Below are 17290 nucleotides of genomic sequence, written 5' to 3'. Positions count from 1 at the left end.
TATTTTGGTATGATTCATAGATTTCAAAATAATCTCAAGTCTTGTTTAAAATAGGTTTCTCGTGACTACTTTTAGTAGACTTGAAATTAACGATTGAACAGATTTGTACTCTGCATTCTCCATTTTTTAGTATCTTACAACAGGTCTGCTACAGATGAGCTGGTGTTCTAAATGTGAGATTTTTACTGAACAAAGCCCTGAAACATGCTAAAACATATGAAGTGGCCTGGTTTTCTTATGTCAGCTGAAACTAAGGCAGGGAATAAATCTTGGGTGTATGAAACAAAGGTTGGGTAAAGCTTTTGTAGAATTGGTGGTAGTCTGCCTTTCCTTATAAAAGAACCAGTTTTTGTCTGGTAAGGTGGTTGTTAATGTTGGCAGTGGTCCTGTGCAGTTAAACATTTTTGTTTAAGTTGATGGGAATAAAGAAAAGTAAAGAAAAAATGACGCTATGTGTATAAATTGTCACTGCTTTCATCAGGATGCTCAGTAAGCAGCTCACTGAGGAGCAGCCTGACGCACACAGGGACCTACACAGGGCCTTGGGGACCATATAAACTGGAATAAGAATTAGAAGTTTACAGCACACAAAATGACCCATGTCCTGGTTTTAGTGCAGATCTTTGCACATGTTTTACTTACAGCATTGACCACTGCAGTCATATTGAATTTCAGGTTTTACTGGAAAAACAAAAAACCCTGACCAAACAAACAAAAAAACCACAACAAGCAAACAAAAACAACCCCCACAAACAACAACAAAACAAACGAACCCCCAAACTCTAACTGATAGTTTTCATGATTCAAAGAAAAGATAGAAAGTCAGCTGGGAGAGTCTGTGAATACGAATAAAGGCAATACTGGTGTGTTTGATTTTCTTTATTTTTAGTCTGTCTCATCACTGCTAGGAAAGTCAGATCTACTGAACACACATATATATATGACCCTTGGCAATGCATTCAGAATATCTATTATAATTTTATTTATGTGATTGAAAAATGTTAGTAATGACTTAAACCCTCTCAAACAAATCTACATCCTCCTTGATGCTTTCCAAGCAGTTTTAAAGAGACTTCCAAAAATTCTCTGCTACTATACAGCATTTTTTTCATCCTTTGAACACCAGCGCTGTTTTGAGTGTCTGAGCCTCGTTTTTGTAAACTAAGAGTTCTCTGTAAATAAACTGACTTGTCCTGGCATTTTTGAAGGTTTATTTGAGGGTGAAGAGAGCGCAGATTTCAAGACCAGTCGCTGCTTTATTTTTGGTGATAAGGTGAATAAAAAAGGAAGTTTCAAATTCTACTTTTCTCAAACAAGAAAAAGTGTAATTTTGAAGAATTATCGTGGATGTGGTGCATTTTAGAAGCAAATAATTCTCATCAAATAAATCTGTAATTCATTTTACTCCTAAGTGCTACCATCAGAACCTGTTAATGATGTCTAATCCTTTTCTTCTCATTATTTGATTACTGTAGATGGTGTGCTGGTTATAAGTAAACATCAGCTTATATTTGTGACCGGGGATAGTTGTCTTGAGGTTCCAGTGATTTGCATTATTTGGGTGCACCGTGCTTAAGAAATAAAGCAACTGTGGAGAAAATCTGTTTCCAGCCTCATGCGGAGGACCGACTTGCATGCGATTGAAGGGGTTGTATTAGAAACGAAAAAGAAGAGTGGCTGATGTAGACTGTTCCTGTGTGCCATTGCAAATTAAGTTGTCAGAGGCATCGATTGGTTTTTATGTATTAAACAGGTGATTTCAGTTCTCAAGTAGTTCAGTGTTGATCCGTTCAATCTCTTGATAAATTTTTCTTTAAATTTTGAAAACAGCTGAATTTTTAGTCAAAAAGCTACATTTTAAAATAGTCTGTCACCTGCAAAAAATCTTGTGTCTTTGTGAGCTGTAGTTGGGTGTTACATGCCCTTGGCTGTCCCCGCTGCTGTCCCCACCTGCCCTGGGTGACACCGGCCTTGGGCAGGAGCCCAATGCTGCCCTGCTGTTCCACCACTGCGGGGTAGTGACTGACCTGCCCTATGAAGTGCTTTGAGACTTGTTTGTGAAAGGTGATGGATAGCAATGGGTTTGGGTTGTTTTGTTTTGTTCAGTACTAGTTTAATTTAGTAGCAGCAATAAGATAAACGTGGGATTATTCTTTTTATATTTTTTAAAAAGTTTAATTACGCTGTTATCTTTATTTGTAAAACTGAAAAATAAAATAAACAGCGTGTATTATTGTTATAGTGATAAATGTGGTCAGCAGTTAAAATTTCCAGAGTCTGTTATGGCTTTTAGCCAAATCTCTCCCAGTAAAATTAGAATGATGAATGTAACTTCACAGGTTGCAGTTTGACAAAGCAGCAGCGGGAAACAAAATGACTGTGGGTAACCCCACCACTCTGCCTCTGTCCTCATTTGTCTCTTGATCTTTCCGATAAATTTTCTCTTGGCCTGTGCCTCGTGTTTAAGCAGAAGAGTGAAATATTTTTTCCTCACGGGTAATTTTCACTGGATTTTTATCGATTATATGTTTGCGTGGGACGAAAAGGGGATCCACTCGAAGGAAAGAATAAACCTACAGATAGTGTTAAAAGCATTTCTAGCTATTCTGCTTGGGTTACTTGAACTAGTTTACTTCAATGCTACATTCTCCTCTTCTTCCAGAAGCAATAAATTTCTTTAAATTATGATCAAAGACTAAGAAATTATTTAAGAGAATAGTTACATTTAAAATACTGTAAAAATACAAGAACTATGTGCCTGTGATCTTAGGAAGGTACATCATGAAGAAACTAATTTCAGAGCTATCTTAAATTCAGATGTTAAAATTGTTTAAGGATTTGTTCAGGACTTCCCATGCTGTCCAGGCTTCTGTAAGCTGATCTCCAACCGTGTAACCTCAGTACAAGATATGAAGTGGGATGAGAGCTATGAGGGCAATAAGCAGTGGGACTTTGTTGCTGGAAAAGTGTGTGCTTTTTTAATGAATAATACCTCGTGGAGAATTGGCATGTGTGTGTGTGTGTGTGTGTGTATATGCAGACACGTCAGGCACAGCAGCCCGTGTGTCTGCTCCTTCCTGATCCCAGGAGAGCCGAGCCCACGGGCAGGGCTGGGGCTCATGGCGGCTCCTTCTCTGGGGCCTGTTCCGCTGGAATTTGGGTTTGCTGTTGTTCTGTCACATCCCCGCTGTGATGACTTTCAGGCTGGCAGAGGTGTGGTGCTGTTTGCCCCACACCCTGTCAGGCTGCAGGGAAGGTGTCTGTTGTTTTGGGTTACACCTCTCGTGTGTCTTGATTCACAACTCCTAGAGGTCTGCAAACTGCTTTTAGAGAACTGTAACTAACATACTGCAGAAACTGGAATATTGGATTGAAGTACAGAATAATCAACTGTAAAAATTCAGTGTATCTTTTCTCCTGGTGCTCTGTAACAGCTTTTATGGAGTTCAAAATTTAAATACCTTCTAATTCTTATAACTCATTTTGTGGTGTTTCTGTTGAAATAAAGTTTCCACCCAAATATCAAAGTACTGCTCAGTTTTGCCACTGAAATAGCTATTTTGTTTTTCCTTTACATTGAAGAGCCTACTTTGTGCTCCAAGAATGATGAGACTCGTTTATGAAATTGGTGTGTGTTCAACGTTAATTAAAGATGGCATTCAGCACTCACCAAGAACCTCTAAAAATGGCTGAAAGCCCTATTTATACAGTGGCAACAAGACACATCTGTGGGATTCTCTAAGACTCAGTCACCGTCTCTCCTCTATAGTCACGGATCTTGTGAATGACAAGGTGGGGGTCTTTGGAACGGCTGAAGATTAGCATCCCCTGCTGTTTTGTAATTATCAGAATCTGGACAGTCATTTATTTGAATGAAATAATGCATACAGTTTGTGCCTCCAAAGAAAAGCATACATAATGTGATTGTAAGAAGAGGTTTTCAGTCTCTCAGTGGGGTGTCATAGGGTATGTTTATAAACTTCAACCTAGCAGTTGCTCTGCAGTGGAATTCCACTGGTATTGAGATAATAATTTGCACAGTCAAATTGCTTTCTTTACAAAAACTCAGGGAATTATGAGACCCTAATCCTTTATTAATGTCAACCCATAGGCAGCAAGAAAGCGTAAGATTGCCATTCGAAAAGCCCAGGGGAAAAATCTTGAGGCCATCCGAGAGCTGAATGAGTATCTGGAACAGTGAGTGTCTTACAAGAATACAGGTTGTGTTTTGCTATGCTGATAAATCTTTTTAATTAAAATGGAATTTGCATTTGATTTACGCTTTTGCTTCCATGCTGGTCATTTACAGAATCCCTTGCACATTCTTTCCTTTTTTCTTCTCTATACAGATTTGTTGGAGACCAAGAAGCTTGGCATGAACTTGCAGAACTTTACATCAATGAACACGAGTAAGTTGCTTGCTAAGTCCACATGAAAACTGTTAAATTGAAACCTACTTTGTGTAAGTCAAAGACCTCAGTGAGTTTTTTTTCGAAGGACTAGTGTTAGAAAGTAGGCTGTCTCATTTCCAGTATGACAAGCATCAGCAGGAAATAATTACCAACTTTATTTGACTACCAAATGCTTTAAGAAGGCATTTGATTTTTAAACAGAAACAGTTTTCTTAACTACCTGTATGTTTAGTTCATTTATTTAAATCCGATATTTTAAAATAAGTGGTTTGAGTATAGCAGGGAACAGCACTCATTTCCCATAATTTTTCATTGAAGTGATATAGATTTTAATTCCTCCAAAATTGGTTGATCACAGCAACTCATATTCTGATTTTCTTTTCGCTTACCTCTGCAAGAACTTTTAGTAACTTCTACAAAACAAAACGTAACAAAAACCATGGCTACAGAGTTAGAGGCAGCTGGTCGCCTAGGTACAAAACCCAACGCAATCAAGAATGCTGGATGTTGTAGTAACTTGCTTATTGGATATTTAATGTTTTTGTTAGCTTTTTTTTTATTGCTGTAGTGACAGGAGGAAATCACAGTGTGAGAGGATTAGCTCAAAGCTTTAGTGCAAGTTTTCTAATATCACAGCATTAATTCTAACCTCCAACCAAAGGCGTATCTTTTTTTTTTTCCCCCCCTCTCTTCTTTAGTTCTTCAGCCCAGTCTGAATTATACCACATTGTTTCCTTCCTTCCTTTCTAGAGAGTAGTAAAAGAATCAAATTCTCATGGAAGAAATAGCCATTCTCACTGTGATGAAAACATTTTTCTCCCATCACCTCTCCTTCCACCTCGTTCTGAAAGAAAATAATTATTAACTCTTTCAAATGCTGACTTAAGGAATAATTTAGAATTTTGATATCCAGATTTCCATTTGTTTGGGGAAATTCACCAGCCACTTTTCCAAGAAAATAGCTGTTATTTTTTTTAAATGGTTAGAAAGATATTTAAGCTTGTCAAATCTGTCAGTACAAAAGTGAATGATAGAGTGGTGCAAACGTACATACTTCATTACTGGTGGTTTGGTTTGGTTTTTTTGCTATAATCTTTATTACAAAATTGTGTAATAAAACCACAGAAAGAAATTGCTTTTGCTTGTATTTGTCTAGGTCTGTAATTCCAATTAAAAAAAAAAAAAGTAGAACTTTCTCCAGTTCATTGAAAAAATTGACAGTGCTTACTGTACTTTTATGAGCATTATTATTATTATTAGGGAAAAAATTGGAATCTTGGCTAAAAAGCAACTAAAAATGAATTTTAAAAAGAGGAAACAGTTCATCAGCTCATTTGTTTTATCAGTGTGAAATCACCGTGCTGTTACCATTGTTCATAAACACACTTCAGTGTACAAGGTTTATATTTTCCTCAGTTCTGGGCTGTGCTCCGTTATGTGGACGGTAGCGTCTGCTTTTGGAGAATGAGATGGCTATCCTTTTATCTCCAAATTAATATTTGAAATATATACACAACTATCATAGTGTGAACAGGAGAAAACCACAATATATTCATTTTAAGAAATAAGGTTTTACAGATTATGTGATTTAATATTGTCTCGTAATTGCTAAATTGCTTTTACTCCAATATTAAATATCTACCCACACTGTCATTATAAATACCGTGTCTCTGAATTTTGAAATCCTATCTTGTAAACTCTGCAAAAGTGCTATCACGTATCTGTAGAAGATGCAAATTCTGCAGGAAACTCTATTAGTTGAAAGATTATGAAGCTAAGATTTTTGTAATTAAATAAACTTACATTTTGAGCTTGACTTCTCAGTTATTTCTGAAAGATTTCATTTAAAGAACAGGTACTAGCCTTTTCTTTCGCAATGATGTTGTTGCCTATTTGGATGGCATGATGCTATTCTCATACACAGATTTGAACTCTTTGATTTTTAGAACTGTTCTTAGTATAGTTTTTCAGTCTCACTTCTGTGGGTGACTGTGAGCAGATGAAGGTAACTGATAGTGTAAGTGCTCTAGTCTGTACTTTGGTTTGTGGATCCGCAGGTAACTGAATTTTCTTGTAGAAACAAAAGTGAACTGTTTTGTAGCCTTGAGTTCAATGTCTTGTAGTGCCTAATGCCTGTTTCCACTTGTCACTCTTGTTGCTGAGAAATGGCACTTATTAATAAGAAATTAATATATTAAATGCTTTCCGGGAGCTGTTCCATATATACCTAGGCTATGAAATTTTGTATGTTTTCACTATCTGTGATGTAAGGAAAAAAAGCATCTTTAAGTTTCAAACATAATTTAAAAATAAAATATTTTTATTAATTATGAGTCATGAAGTTATGGGGGGAGAAAGACTTATTGTGCCGTAAAGAAACTGAAATGAAGAGCTGTAAACTCTGTTTCATATTGTCACTGTTTTTCGTATTCCTCAGCTATGCAAAGGCCGCCTTCTGCTTAGAGGAGCTTATGATGACTAATCCACACAACCACTTATATTGTCAGCAATACGCTGAAGTAAGTATTTGCAGAAAAATCAATTATGTTTGAATACTTATTCTGTTTTCATGTTACTGAAGTGGTGAAAATGGAATAAAAATGGTTTCTTTAATTTTTCCCTAGGAGATTTAAGAGTACATAGGGACTGTTAACATCTCGTAGAACTTAACATGTAAAGAAAATGTGGTTTCTTACTTAGTGAGACTAACTTAAATATGAGAGTAAGGGCAGGAATTACCGAAGATAAAAATTTGTTTTAAATGAGCTATTCTTGTTGAAGTGTTTATACACTTTTCAAATTAAGTGCATGAGAAGTTTAACTTTTCGACAACAATGCTGCCTAGAAGGTTGTGATATATTGCCTGTTGTTGTGGAGCCAGATCTTGGAATCCACATAGGAAATTTTGCCTGAAAGAACAGTGGGAGGGAGAGAGGGCCCTTAGAAGTTTTAGCTCAAGGTTTTTAGCTGTTTGCACTCTTTTATTCTGATGTATATTATTCTTTTCCTAAACTATGCTGTTAACTGCTTAGAATGGATGTGTTTTGTTAACCTGGATAAAATTGGGTTAACATTAAAACTGGAAAGTCTAAACAGCTTTCTGTTAGAAAGATTGTGAAGCATGCCTTCTAATATTTATCCCTCTTTTTGATCTAATAACGGGCAAAATGAATAGAAAAACAATGGAATAATCTTCTAAACTTTGTGTGCTATTTTGCAGTTGAATAGGTAATGAAAGGCATCATGGTATTTTGCGTACTGGTGAAATGCTGTGCCGAAGGAATATAGAGTTAGTATGGATTTATAGCAGTCAGAATTTAGCTGTAGATTTAAAGTTTGTAATGCTTTTCATAAGAGACTATCCCGAGGCTGTAAGTTTGTGTAGGTGCAAAAATAAATTAATTAAATTAATGCTGGCTTTTTTCCTCCTATAGTTACATATTTTTTAATTTGTATATTGAAAAGAGCTCGAATTTCTCCCCAGCCAGTATTTATCCTTTAGTAGAGCTTGCCTGATTTGCAATGTCATGTGAAACAAACCTGAAGTGAAGTTTCATAATATCTCTGCTTCAAGAGTGAATGCCTGAGATACGGATGACATGTGCAAGTCTCAGTAGCTTATAATTTTTACAGGTTAAATACACTCAAGGGGGGCTTGAAAACCTTGAGCTATCAAGAAAGTATTTTGCACAAGCGCTGAAGCTTAACAACCGAAATATGAGAGCTTTGTTTGGACTTTACATGGTAAGCATGATTATATATTTTCCATGTTATAATTTTGTGTATATTTCTGTGTATGTACATTATCCTAGACTATTTGCTGTTTTGTTCTTTTTTTTTTCATTTTGGTTTAACTTAATAGGTCAGATTATTAACAGTGTTTTTATTATACTGAGTATGGACAATTTTATGCCAGTAAGTACTGCTTACTTGAAGTGCTTTTAACCTTTAAGTCTTGCCCATGTTTTCCAAAGAATTATAATTATTGGCACATGAAGGTAACTTCTTGAAAAAAGATTTAAAGTCGTACTCCTCTCTACAGGATGCTGAGCTGCTGAAGAATACCAGCACAGTACAGTGACTGCTTTTTTTCACCTTTTTTTTTTTTTAAACCAGGTTTTTATTTTTTCTTATTTATTTATTTATTTGTTTGTTTGTTTATTTTTTAACCTTCAGTCTAATTTCTCAGTACAATTTTCTACTTTCACTTTCAAAATTAGTCTTTAGCGTGCACAGGATTGTTGGCTTGAGTGTAGCCATGACTATGGTAACTACAGGTGGTGCGTACTGGCACCAGTTGTTCAGTTTCTCCAAAGCTGCTCCATTGAAGATCTTCCTCTAGATATTAGATCTTTTAAAAGATCTTTTTAGGGGAAAAAAAGAGTTTCCTTTTTTTTATTAAAAAAAAAATAAATTCTAGGCCACCCTTTTGTTTCTTGGGAGGGAAGGGGGCAATTTCGAGACTCATCAAGCAGATAACTTTGAGGCTTCCTATAAACACCAGGCAATAGTAGCTTCCCTTCAAGGACTTGTTAGGCATCACCTTTAAGAATCAAATAGACTTGGACCTAATCTTCTCAGCCCATCTGCAGCGATTCTTGGCTTGGTGATTTTATGTTCGAGAAGGAGAAAAGACTGGCTCCTCACTGTTCCTTAGGTCATTTAGCTCGCTAGGAGTAAGTTTTGTAGCAAATCCGTTTAGTGGCCTAAACTGATTTTTAAGGTGTGTATACATACAGACTTCTGCTTTGGTTCTAGAATGGGCCTGAGGGTTTATTATGGCCAAGCTTGGTTTGTCTTTAGTCAGATCTTATGTCCTGCCTATGATTTTCAGTCTGTAAAGTAGATTTAGAACCTGTTGTCTGTGACGAACTGGCTGGCAACCTTGGGCTAATATAACCCAAGCATTTGAGAAACTTTTTGTTTTGGCAGTGCCTGAAAGTCATACGCATAAACCCTGATTTACATACTATGGGTTCATTACTGGAAAAAATGCATGTATGCTCTGTTTCAGTTCTTTGGTTTGCTCGGCTTTGCTGCTGTCACATTCCATGTGCTGTTTGCAAGCACAGCTTGCCATCGCTGCTTCTGTCCATACCCTTCGGCTCCTAGCTTCTTTGTAGCGCTGTTCTAGGCTTTAGGACCTGGTTTTGCTGACCGTGCCCAGGTTTGTTCCTGACTTGGTACATAACTGAATTGAAGTCTAGTTTATCTTAGAACAAACAACTGTTAAAAAAGTTTAGCTCGTTTTTAATTGGATACTGTTTACCAGTAACTGTTTTTATTTTTTGTCTTTTTCTGCTGTCACGGTGTGTGGGGCTTTGATTGCAAACATGCTGAATACTCTCAGTTTTTGTCATGCACGTGTATTTTGTAGTTACAAGTTTTTAATTTTTGTATTCCTAGTCTGCCAGCCATATTGCTTCCAATCCGAAAGCAAGTGCAAAAATGAAAAAAGATAATATGAAATATGCCAGCTGGGCAGCTAACCAAATAAACAGAGCATACCAGGTTAGTATATTATTGTTCTGTGATACTCGTAATAAGCTCTCTAGTTCTTTTCTGCACTTGTATCAGCTGCTGTTCAAGGGGTTAGATATGACATGTAAATTAGCATAATTTGCTTTGATTTTTTGCATTCTACTTTTGTTTGATTTCCTGTAAGTCTTAATTGTTGTAAGCTTGATATTTTACAGTTATTAATTAGTATTATTTACTTATTAGCTTTAAACAGATTTTTTTTCTACTAATATTAACTGGATGTACAATAGTGTAATGCTGACCTCCAAGACTCAGTTCTACAGCGAAGTATTTTAATAAAGCTTGGTATGTCTTAATTCTTAGAGTAACTTGGTCAGCTACTTCTATTTTACTAGAAAACAAATGAAAATTCTAGAATTTTGTGTTCCTTCCTTTTAAAATCCTATTTAGTGGTGTTCCTAATAATTACCTTAGCAATTGTTCCTGAAGTCGGTTTTGCATAGTTTTATAGAAAAATACATGTTGAATTGTGAAAATGTAGATTTGTAGGCCACAAGCAAGGCTTCCTGAAGTCACTAGGAGTCTTTTCAGCTGTTGCAAAAGTTATGCATAAACATCTATATTTACTTTCGTACTATAAGCCTCTATATTTTTTGGGGAGGGGTTTTTGAGTTTTTTTTCCTGAAAAATGCAGTTCCACTGTTTCTGTGAAGGTCTTTTGCATCCTATGTCAAGCATTTTTGGTTGATGCTTCCCAGAACAGATCACGTTAACATGACTAATGTATTTAAAACACATGCCATAACTTCTTTGTGACTTCATACTTTTATGATATGTTGCATACTTCAGCTGCTCGTTTTAGCTGTTAGGGACACAAAGTGACGAGCACCATATCTGACTGGAATCAGGGGGAATTTAGCTATACAGAAAATGTAAGTACTTGAGCTAGGGTTTGGTGTGCAAATGGTGTGGACACCCCGTTCCTCTTCACAGAAGCACCGCAAGCAGCTCTGGTGGCTGCAGCTGGACAGGGCCGCCCCAGCCCAGCCCCACTGGGCTGCAGAAGGGTTGGGCCGCTCAGTGTTTATATCAGAGACTTACAACGTCCAACTGCGACAGCAGACGGTGTTCGGTGATGTAGTAGGTGCCAGTTTCCCCTGTGAGTCAGTATTGATTTGTTGCTCCTTCGGCGTGTTGAGTGGTTGGAAGTTGTCATCGTTTGGCCCTAAGGATGAAACCTTGGTCGCTCGTGCCAGTGGAAGCCCTCAGAGCGTTTCTCCTTCAGTGGAGGGCTGTCTAGCCAGGTTTTGAGCTAGATATTTATATTATCTGTATAAATCCTCCCCACTGTCCTTGCATTTTCCAAAGCACTTTGTAAAGTGTAATAAGAACCTTAAGGGCTTGTTGAGTTTGGCATTTACTTCTTTTATGAACTGGACCTCCTTATATTGCTAAATGCATTTTTTCCTGTAGTCATGTTCTAGACAATAAGATGCATTTAGAATCCTGACTTGGGTACCTAGACAAATTATATGAATTTGTGGCTTTAATACATGAAGTTATTAATTCAAAAAGTTCCTTTCAAGCAGTTGTGATCTCAAGCAGTGAGATCTTTCCCCATCTTCAATCTGGATTTGAACTTGGATTACCAGCAGTTTGCTCAGTAATTTTGGAAAACTGCCTTTATTTTTTCAAATTTAGCACTGGCTATAGTTGCTTTTTTAATTTTATATGCAATTTACTTGAAATATTTTTACTGGTCCCCTTCTTTCGATTTATTCTCTCATTCGGGCCGTTTGCCTTGGCACTTGATTTTTGCTTTTCCTGTCCATTCCTGTATGAAACCAGAGGAACTTTTTAGTTTATTGTCATTTAAAGAAGAAAACAATCTTTGGGTGTAAAAAGAAAACCTTACTTTCACCAGTGTTGGTTAGACTGTACAGCGTGTTCTTTACAAGAAAATATGGTGATAAGGAATAGTTGAATTAAGTAATTTTTTGAAAAGCACAGATATTTGACACTCCATCTGGGTAATATACTTATTTTGATGTTAAATACATAACCCTCTGTGCTGATTAGTACCTGTGCCTAATCTAGAAGAAATGTAAACTTTCAAAGGAAGACAGGAAGGGCTTGTAGCCTGGGCTTCTGCATGGAGCTGGAATTCCTGGCTGCTAACACATGCTTTGGAAAGAAAGGTCAATATTCTCTAGGCCACTTAAATTTAATTGACCCAGTGAAGGAAAAAAAGAAGGAGAAAAAAAAAAGGACGACAACTTTAGTCTTTTATTTCAAATGTTAGAGGAGTACTCATTATTGGAGGAATTGTTAAAAGTTTATTATTATTACAAGCTTAGTTTTGCCTTATTGCTGGGAAACTGGATTACTCTCTGTGCAGACCCCGTGAAGAACGTGTGTCTGTTCTGAGTGAGGACACGAGTCACAGTCACTTTAACATCGAAACAAAATATGGCTACCCAGTGCTCTCCAATTAGGTAATTGGTTTAGCATGTCCTCTGCTAGAAGCGTTTCAGCAGAGGCGGGCAAGTTTGATTAATGCTCACAAAAATCTTTAATCTGATCCTACTCGTAGTAATTTTCCAGATACATGCTTCTCGGGTACATTGCTAAATTCTTCTGTGTTAGCAATCCACACGTTATTTATGGTTGGAGAGAGGTGATTTTGTTACAGACCATTTGGGAAACAGAAAATTAAATCATGATTTCAAGAAATGGATTCCAGCTCAATCAGTCAAGTTGCTGTGTAATGGCAGAATAGACAAAATAATTGTTCGTCAGGGCAAATTTGAAGTGATTACATTTCCAAGTACACTTCTGTTTGTTATGACGCAGAGTTTTATTTTATTTGTTCAGCTTAAAGTACACGTCAGTATCAGGAAGGCGACCACTCTTGAAATTAGCAAGTAACATTTTTTAAACTAATGTCTTATGTCACTTTTGCTTTCAGTGTCCCTGAAGAGCAGTAAAATAAGTAATTTTTTTCTTATTTTGAAGCTTTCCTCTGTGTGCTTTCTGTGTGTCTTGCCAAGCACGCTTCTTGACCACAGTATATTCAGGCTTCTGTGCTTTTTCTTGAAATCTCTGAATTCTTTGATTTTGAAACCATTTTTCAGTCAAGGGTTTGCATTCTGTTTTTTCATTTGCTTGTTTTTATGGAAGGATTTGGACTTCCGAGTATCTGCTTGGAACTATTCTTGTTTAGTGTGAATAAAAGGAGGATCTTGTATTAAGTCAGATCTGAGCAAACATTACGTCTCTCACCCGGGAGAGCGTTAAGAAATCTTTGGTGTTCCTCTGAAGTTGGCTACTGTGGGTCACTATGGAAACCGCAGAACATGAGGAATGGTCTCATACATAACACTAGAGTCAAAACATGGCACATCAGTTCTGCATCTGGAAATATGAAATACGAAAATATGGTGTTTTCAGTATGTCTCTTAACTATAAAGTGTCGTCACAATAACAGCATTTCGTTCTCCTGACTATTTAATTTGAAATAGCTTTTCATTTACTGTGTCAAACTACTTTTTTAAGGACTCAGTACTGATTGAGAATCCCAATGTTAGATTGTAGCCTGGGGGTCAGAATCAGGTTAAGAGGTCCTGCAGCTTGTAGCTGGTGTGATATTACCTGGGTTTGATGACTTAATCTTTCCTAACAGGTCATGAAGAGTTTGCTAAATTAAGTCAATTACAAGAGAGAAGGGACACATTATAAATCAAGGGCTAACTATGCAAGACATCAGTGGTATTAGAAATAAAAAACATTAAATTGAAAATTTACTGAGTGTTTAGATGTTAACATTTAGGTAGAGAATAGACTATTTTACTAGCAGCAAGTTATAGTTACTACTTCTGTAATGTCTTTACCACCCCTCCCAACCCCGAATGCAAAACTTTTTAGTGCAGGTGCATTAAAAATGTTTGGGAGTTTCATTTGACCGAAGACCAACCTGGTCAATAAATCCACTGTGTTAGATACGGCTGATGAGGGATGGGAATTGTCAGTACAGTTAGAAAAACCCGTGTGAGGTCAGCGTGGGGTGATCAACATCTCGTGCCCTGCTACCCCTTCCTTTCCCAAACTTGCCTGCATTTGTCTTAGGGAATCTAAAGCCATCAGTAGTATTTATTAAGCCATATCTTTCTTTGTTATCAAGACAGACTTTATTTCAAACACTCCCTGAAATTGCTGTTGTAATAGTAGGTTACAATCAAATACAAGGTCATTACTCATAGTTACTTTGAGCGATAAAATATCATGATATGATGACTTGATTATTTTATAGCAGATTTTACTAAGTAGAGCTTTCTCTGTCTCGCTATAACAAAAAAAGAAGATAGATTGGCTTAAATAACAGGTCCAAGTCTTGTTACCATTTAAATTATGAATATAATCTAATTTGGATTGCATAAAAAATTTGAGCCTGAAAGAAAAACTATGTTAAAGTTTACAGAGCAAACAAAACAACAGGAAGATCTCTGTTCAGAAAAGTTGAATTTTAAAGTGTAATATTAGTGCTGAATATACAAATTTAGAGCAAATGAGTGAAATTAAGGAGTTCTGTTTTATTTTTCATTACTTATGAGAGAAAGGGTGACATAGCTTGTATTCTAGTTAAAAACCTGAGCTGTAGTGGAAGACTAAAGAGGCTGTGCTTTTAGGTGTGTAGTAGTTAGAGTTAATTTTTCGTGCTTAATCTTAAGAACTGTTATGTGCACAGGATCTATCCACAGAATTTGTGATATATGACAACAATATTTTCTCTTGTTTAGTTTGCAGGTCGCAGTAAGAAAGAAACTAAATACTCTTTGAAGGCGGTGGAAGACATGTTGGAGACACTGCAAATCACTCAGTCTTAGGTTGGCACAAAGACCCACTATTAAATTTTCCAGTTCTGTGATGAACCTGTAATGACCTATGGATTATATTACTCTAGTACTGTTAAAAGTTAATTTTGTATTGATTAACTTGCTATCTAAGATAATGTTTTATGAAAAGTAAAATACCTATTTATTGCTGCTATGAGAAAGGTGTTGAATACCCACTGAAATGAATAACTTATCCCTGAAGACAATATCATAAAGAAATAACATGTGCTGCACATCAGTCTCATTAGATTTTTGTATCTACAGTACCTGCTCTTATGCCGTAATTTGTAGAAATAAACTTGTTAAATGATTAAAAGACTATTACAGTGATTTATTGGACTTGCAAACAGAAATTACCAATGTGTGTATGTAGATGAATAATGTATGTGAGAAATTTTTCTCTTATTTGCATATTTAAGAGTAGAAGCACACTGCAGATGTATACTTTCTGGTAAATTATTACCATACAGCAAGGAGTGATTATAAATACACTTAATTAGAGAAAAAAGTTGATGCTAATGGTTTTATTAATCAGCTGATAGCCAGTACTGTAGAAATGCAGAAAACTTGGTGTCCTTTGTTTCAGGGGGACTTTTGTACTGGCTGAAGGCCAAAGACATTCTCTGTGGCCTAGCGGCCAAATGCTTCCATGTCCACATAGTTCTCCAGTCAGAATATGCATATGCACTTTTTAAATTCCTTTTGCGTGTCATTGTTATACAGATGCTTCACATCGTGAATTCCAAAACCATCTGAACGCTGCGTGCTGGTCTGCGCTGCTGCTGCGCCTGCGGTTCAGTGCACTTGCACCCTGGTGTAAGCTGTGGTGTATTAACTGCTCCGCAGTGGCCAAGTGTCACAGGCTGTGAGGATGAGACTGATTGCTTGACTGCCTTGTACTTACTGGGAGATAAAAGTGGTTTTACACCATTAGCACGAAGCATCTAGATCACTGTGAATCTATGTCTCGTTTGTCTTTTAGGTGCTTGTTTTATTTACTCAGATAATTAGTCAAACATACTAATTCATGAATTTTGCAGTTCTGATCATTCTGGATGTTCCTCACATGTGTACGGTGGCAATTCAGTTACACAGCTACCATTTCATTTGTTACAACTTCAGTAGGATTGCGTAACAGCAGCTATATACCCTTGACAAATTCTAATAAAAATATTGTGGTGTCATTTTCTTCATGACTGTAACCACCATCCAGGCTCATGTGTGTTTCAGATGTTATATCGCCTGCTCTGTATGGATGAGTAGGTTAAAGGCTGTGTATTAAAATGTCCTTTTTATGACTCTGGATTTGATGTAGTAAAACAAAGCAGAGCTGGTTAAAAGCAAAGCAGCAACAAAAGCTTCCCCTGTGAGTTCAAAGCTTGGTTGTCGCATGAGGCTGTGCCTGTAAGAGACGTGTAAGATCTCATTCCCATTATACATAAAGTAGGTTGGAGTATGATAGTGTTACAGGATGGGTGCTATGCCACAAGGATTAATTTTATGTGGAATCTTAACTTAATTCAGTCCTGTTGAAATATAAAACTGCAAATACTTCCTAGTATTACATTAAATCACCTAATTCTAACTTGGGGAATTAGTGCAGATCGTTCTATAACAGTAATTGACAAACTGGCCTCAGAACAGTGTTTGCAGATAGATTATGTGTGTTTCAGGTGGAAAACCAAGAAAATCTCGTGGTGAACCTGTGTGTTTCTGTTCAGATTTATAGTCTTTTACTGCATGAGTGTGCCATCTAGAGTTTTAAACCCTCATCAGGCTTTTTTTTTCAGTTTTACCTACAACTCAAATAACTTGCTTACATTCTAAAATTAAAAATGGTGGGAAGCTCTACGGTAAACTAAAATAATTAGTGGTGTGTAACATTTTACCTCCAAGGTATTAAAAACCAGCAGTGTAGTGTTCTTGTGCAGCCGGCACCTCTGTCTGTACTGCTGGCAAGTGTTGTATATGAATTTTATTCAGAGGCAACTTCTAACGTAACAAAGTCTGACTTGAGCATATACTATATCAGTTCCTCTGTAAGGATGCTTGTACTACTTCTTGTTTTCAATAATTCGATGACAAATTTCATCTCCCTTGGCTTTGTACAACCTTCTAGTTTTCACTGCTGTTTAGTATATTTTTGAAATGAATGTGTAGCACTCTGATTTGTGCTTGTATTTTGGCATAATTCCCACATAGATAGAGCTTACAAATTCACCCGTCAAATAGTTCTGACATATTTGTTTACTTCAATGATAAAATAAATTACTCATATGAAAATGCATGGGCAGCCTTTGATAGAACTATTGAATTGCAGCAATGGAAATTCGAGGATTTTTTCTGTACTCAAGTGGAAAAAAACCTTAATACCCTGTGTCTGCAGGGGAAGTAACTGTATGAAATGCCCTGCAATATGAGCAAGCAAAGGCTACAGAAGAGAAGCTGTGACATAATGTGATTTTTGTAAAAGTCATTTTCCAGTTCTAGTAAATGATTTTGTAA

At 36.6% G+C, this 17290-nt stretch overlaps 1 protein-coding gene across 3 annotated transcripts in view; it reads left to right on the top strand.

The window, feature by feature from the left end:
- The window catches only part of EMC2 (ER membrane protein complex subunit 2), a 39895-nt gene extending 24364 nt beyond the window's left edge, over positions 1-15531 (top strand). The window contains exons 6-12 of one of the 3 annotated variants that reach the window (XM_080340094.1): positions 4112-4197; positions 4350-4409; positions 6850-6931; positions 8046-8156; positions 9819-9923; positions 14690-14776; positions 15509-15531. In XM_080340094.1, the coding sequence (XP_080196220.1) occupies positions 4112-4197; positions 4350-4409; positions 6850-6931; positions 8046-8156; positions 9819-9923; positions 14690-14776 (531 nt within the window). In that variant the 3' untranslated portion in view covers positions 15509-15531. Of the gene's footprint in view, positions 1-4111; positions 4198-4349; positions 4410-6849; positions 6932-8045; positions 8802-9818; positions 9924-14689; positions 15062-15508 lie in introns of those variants that run through there. The other 2 variants (XM_080340096.1, XM_080340095.1) reach the window with 2 other exon arrangements.
- The last annotated feature ends 1759 nt before the right edge of the window (positions 15532-17290 follow it).

This window comes from Nesoenas mayeri (genome assembly GCF_963082525.1).
Source record: "Nesoenas mayeri genome assembly, chromosome: 2".
Lineage (NCBI taxonomy): Eukaryota > Metazoa > Chordata > Aves > Columbiformes > Columbidae > Nesoenas > Nesoenas mayeri.
Note: the sequence above shows the minus strand (reverse complement) of the source record. Positions and strands in the feature narration are given on the sequence as shown.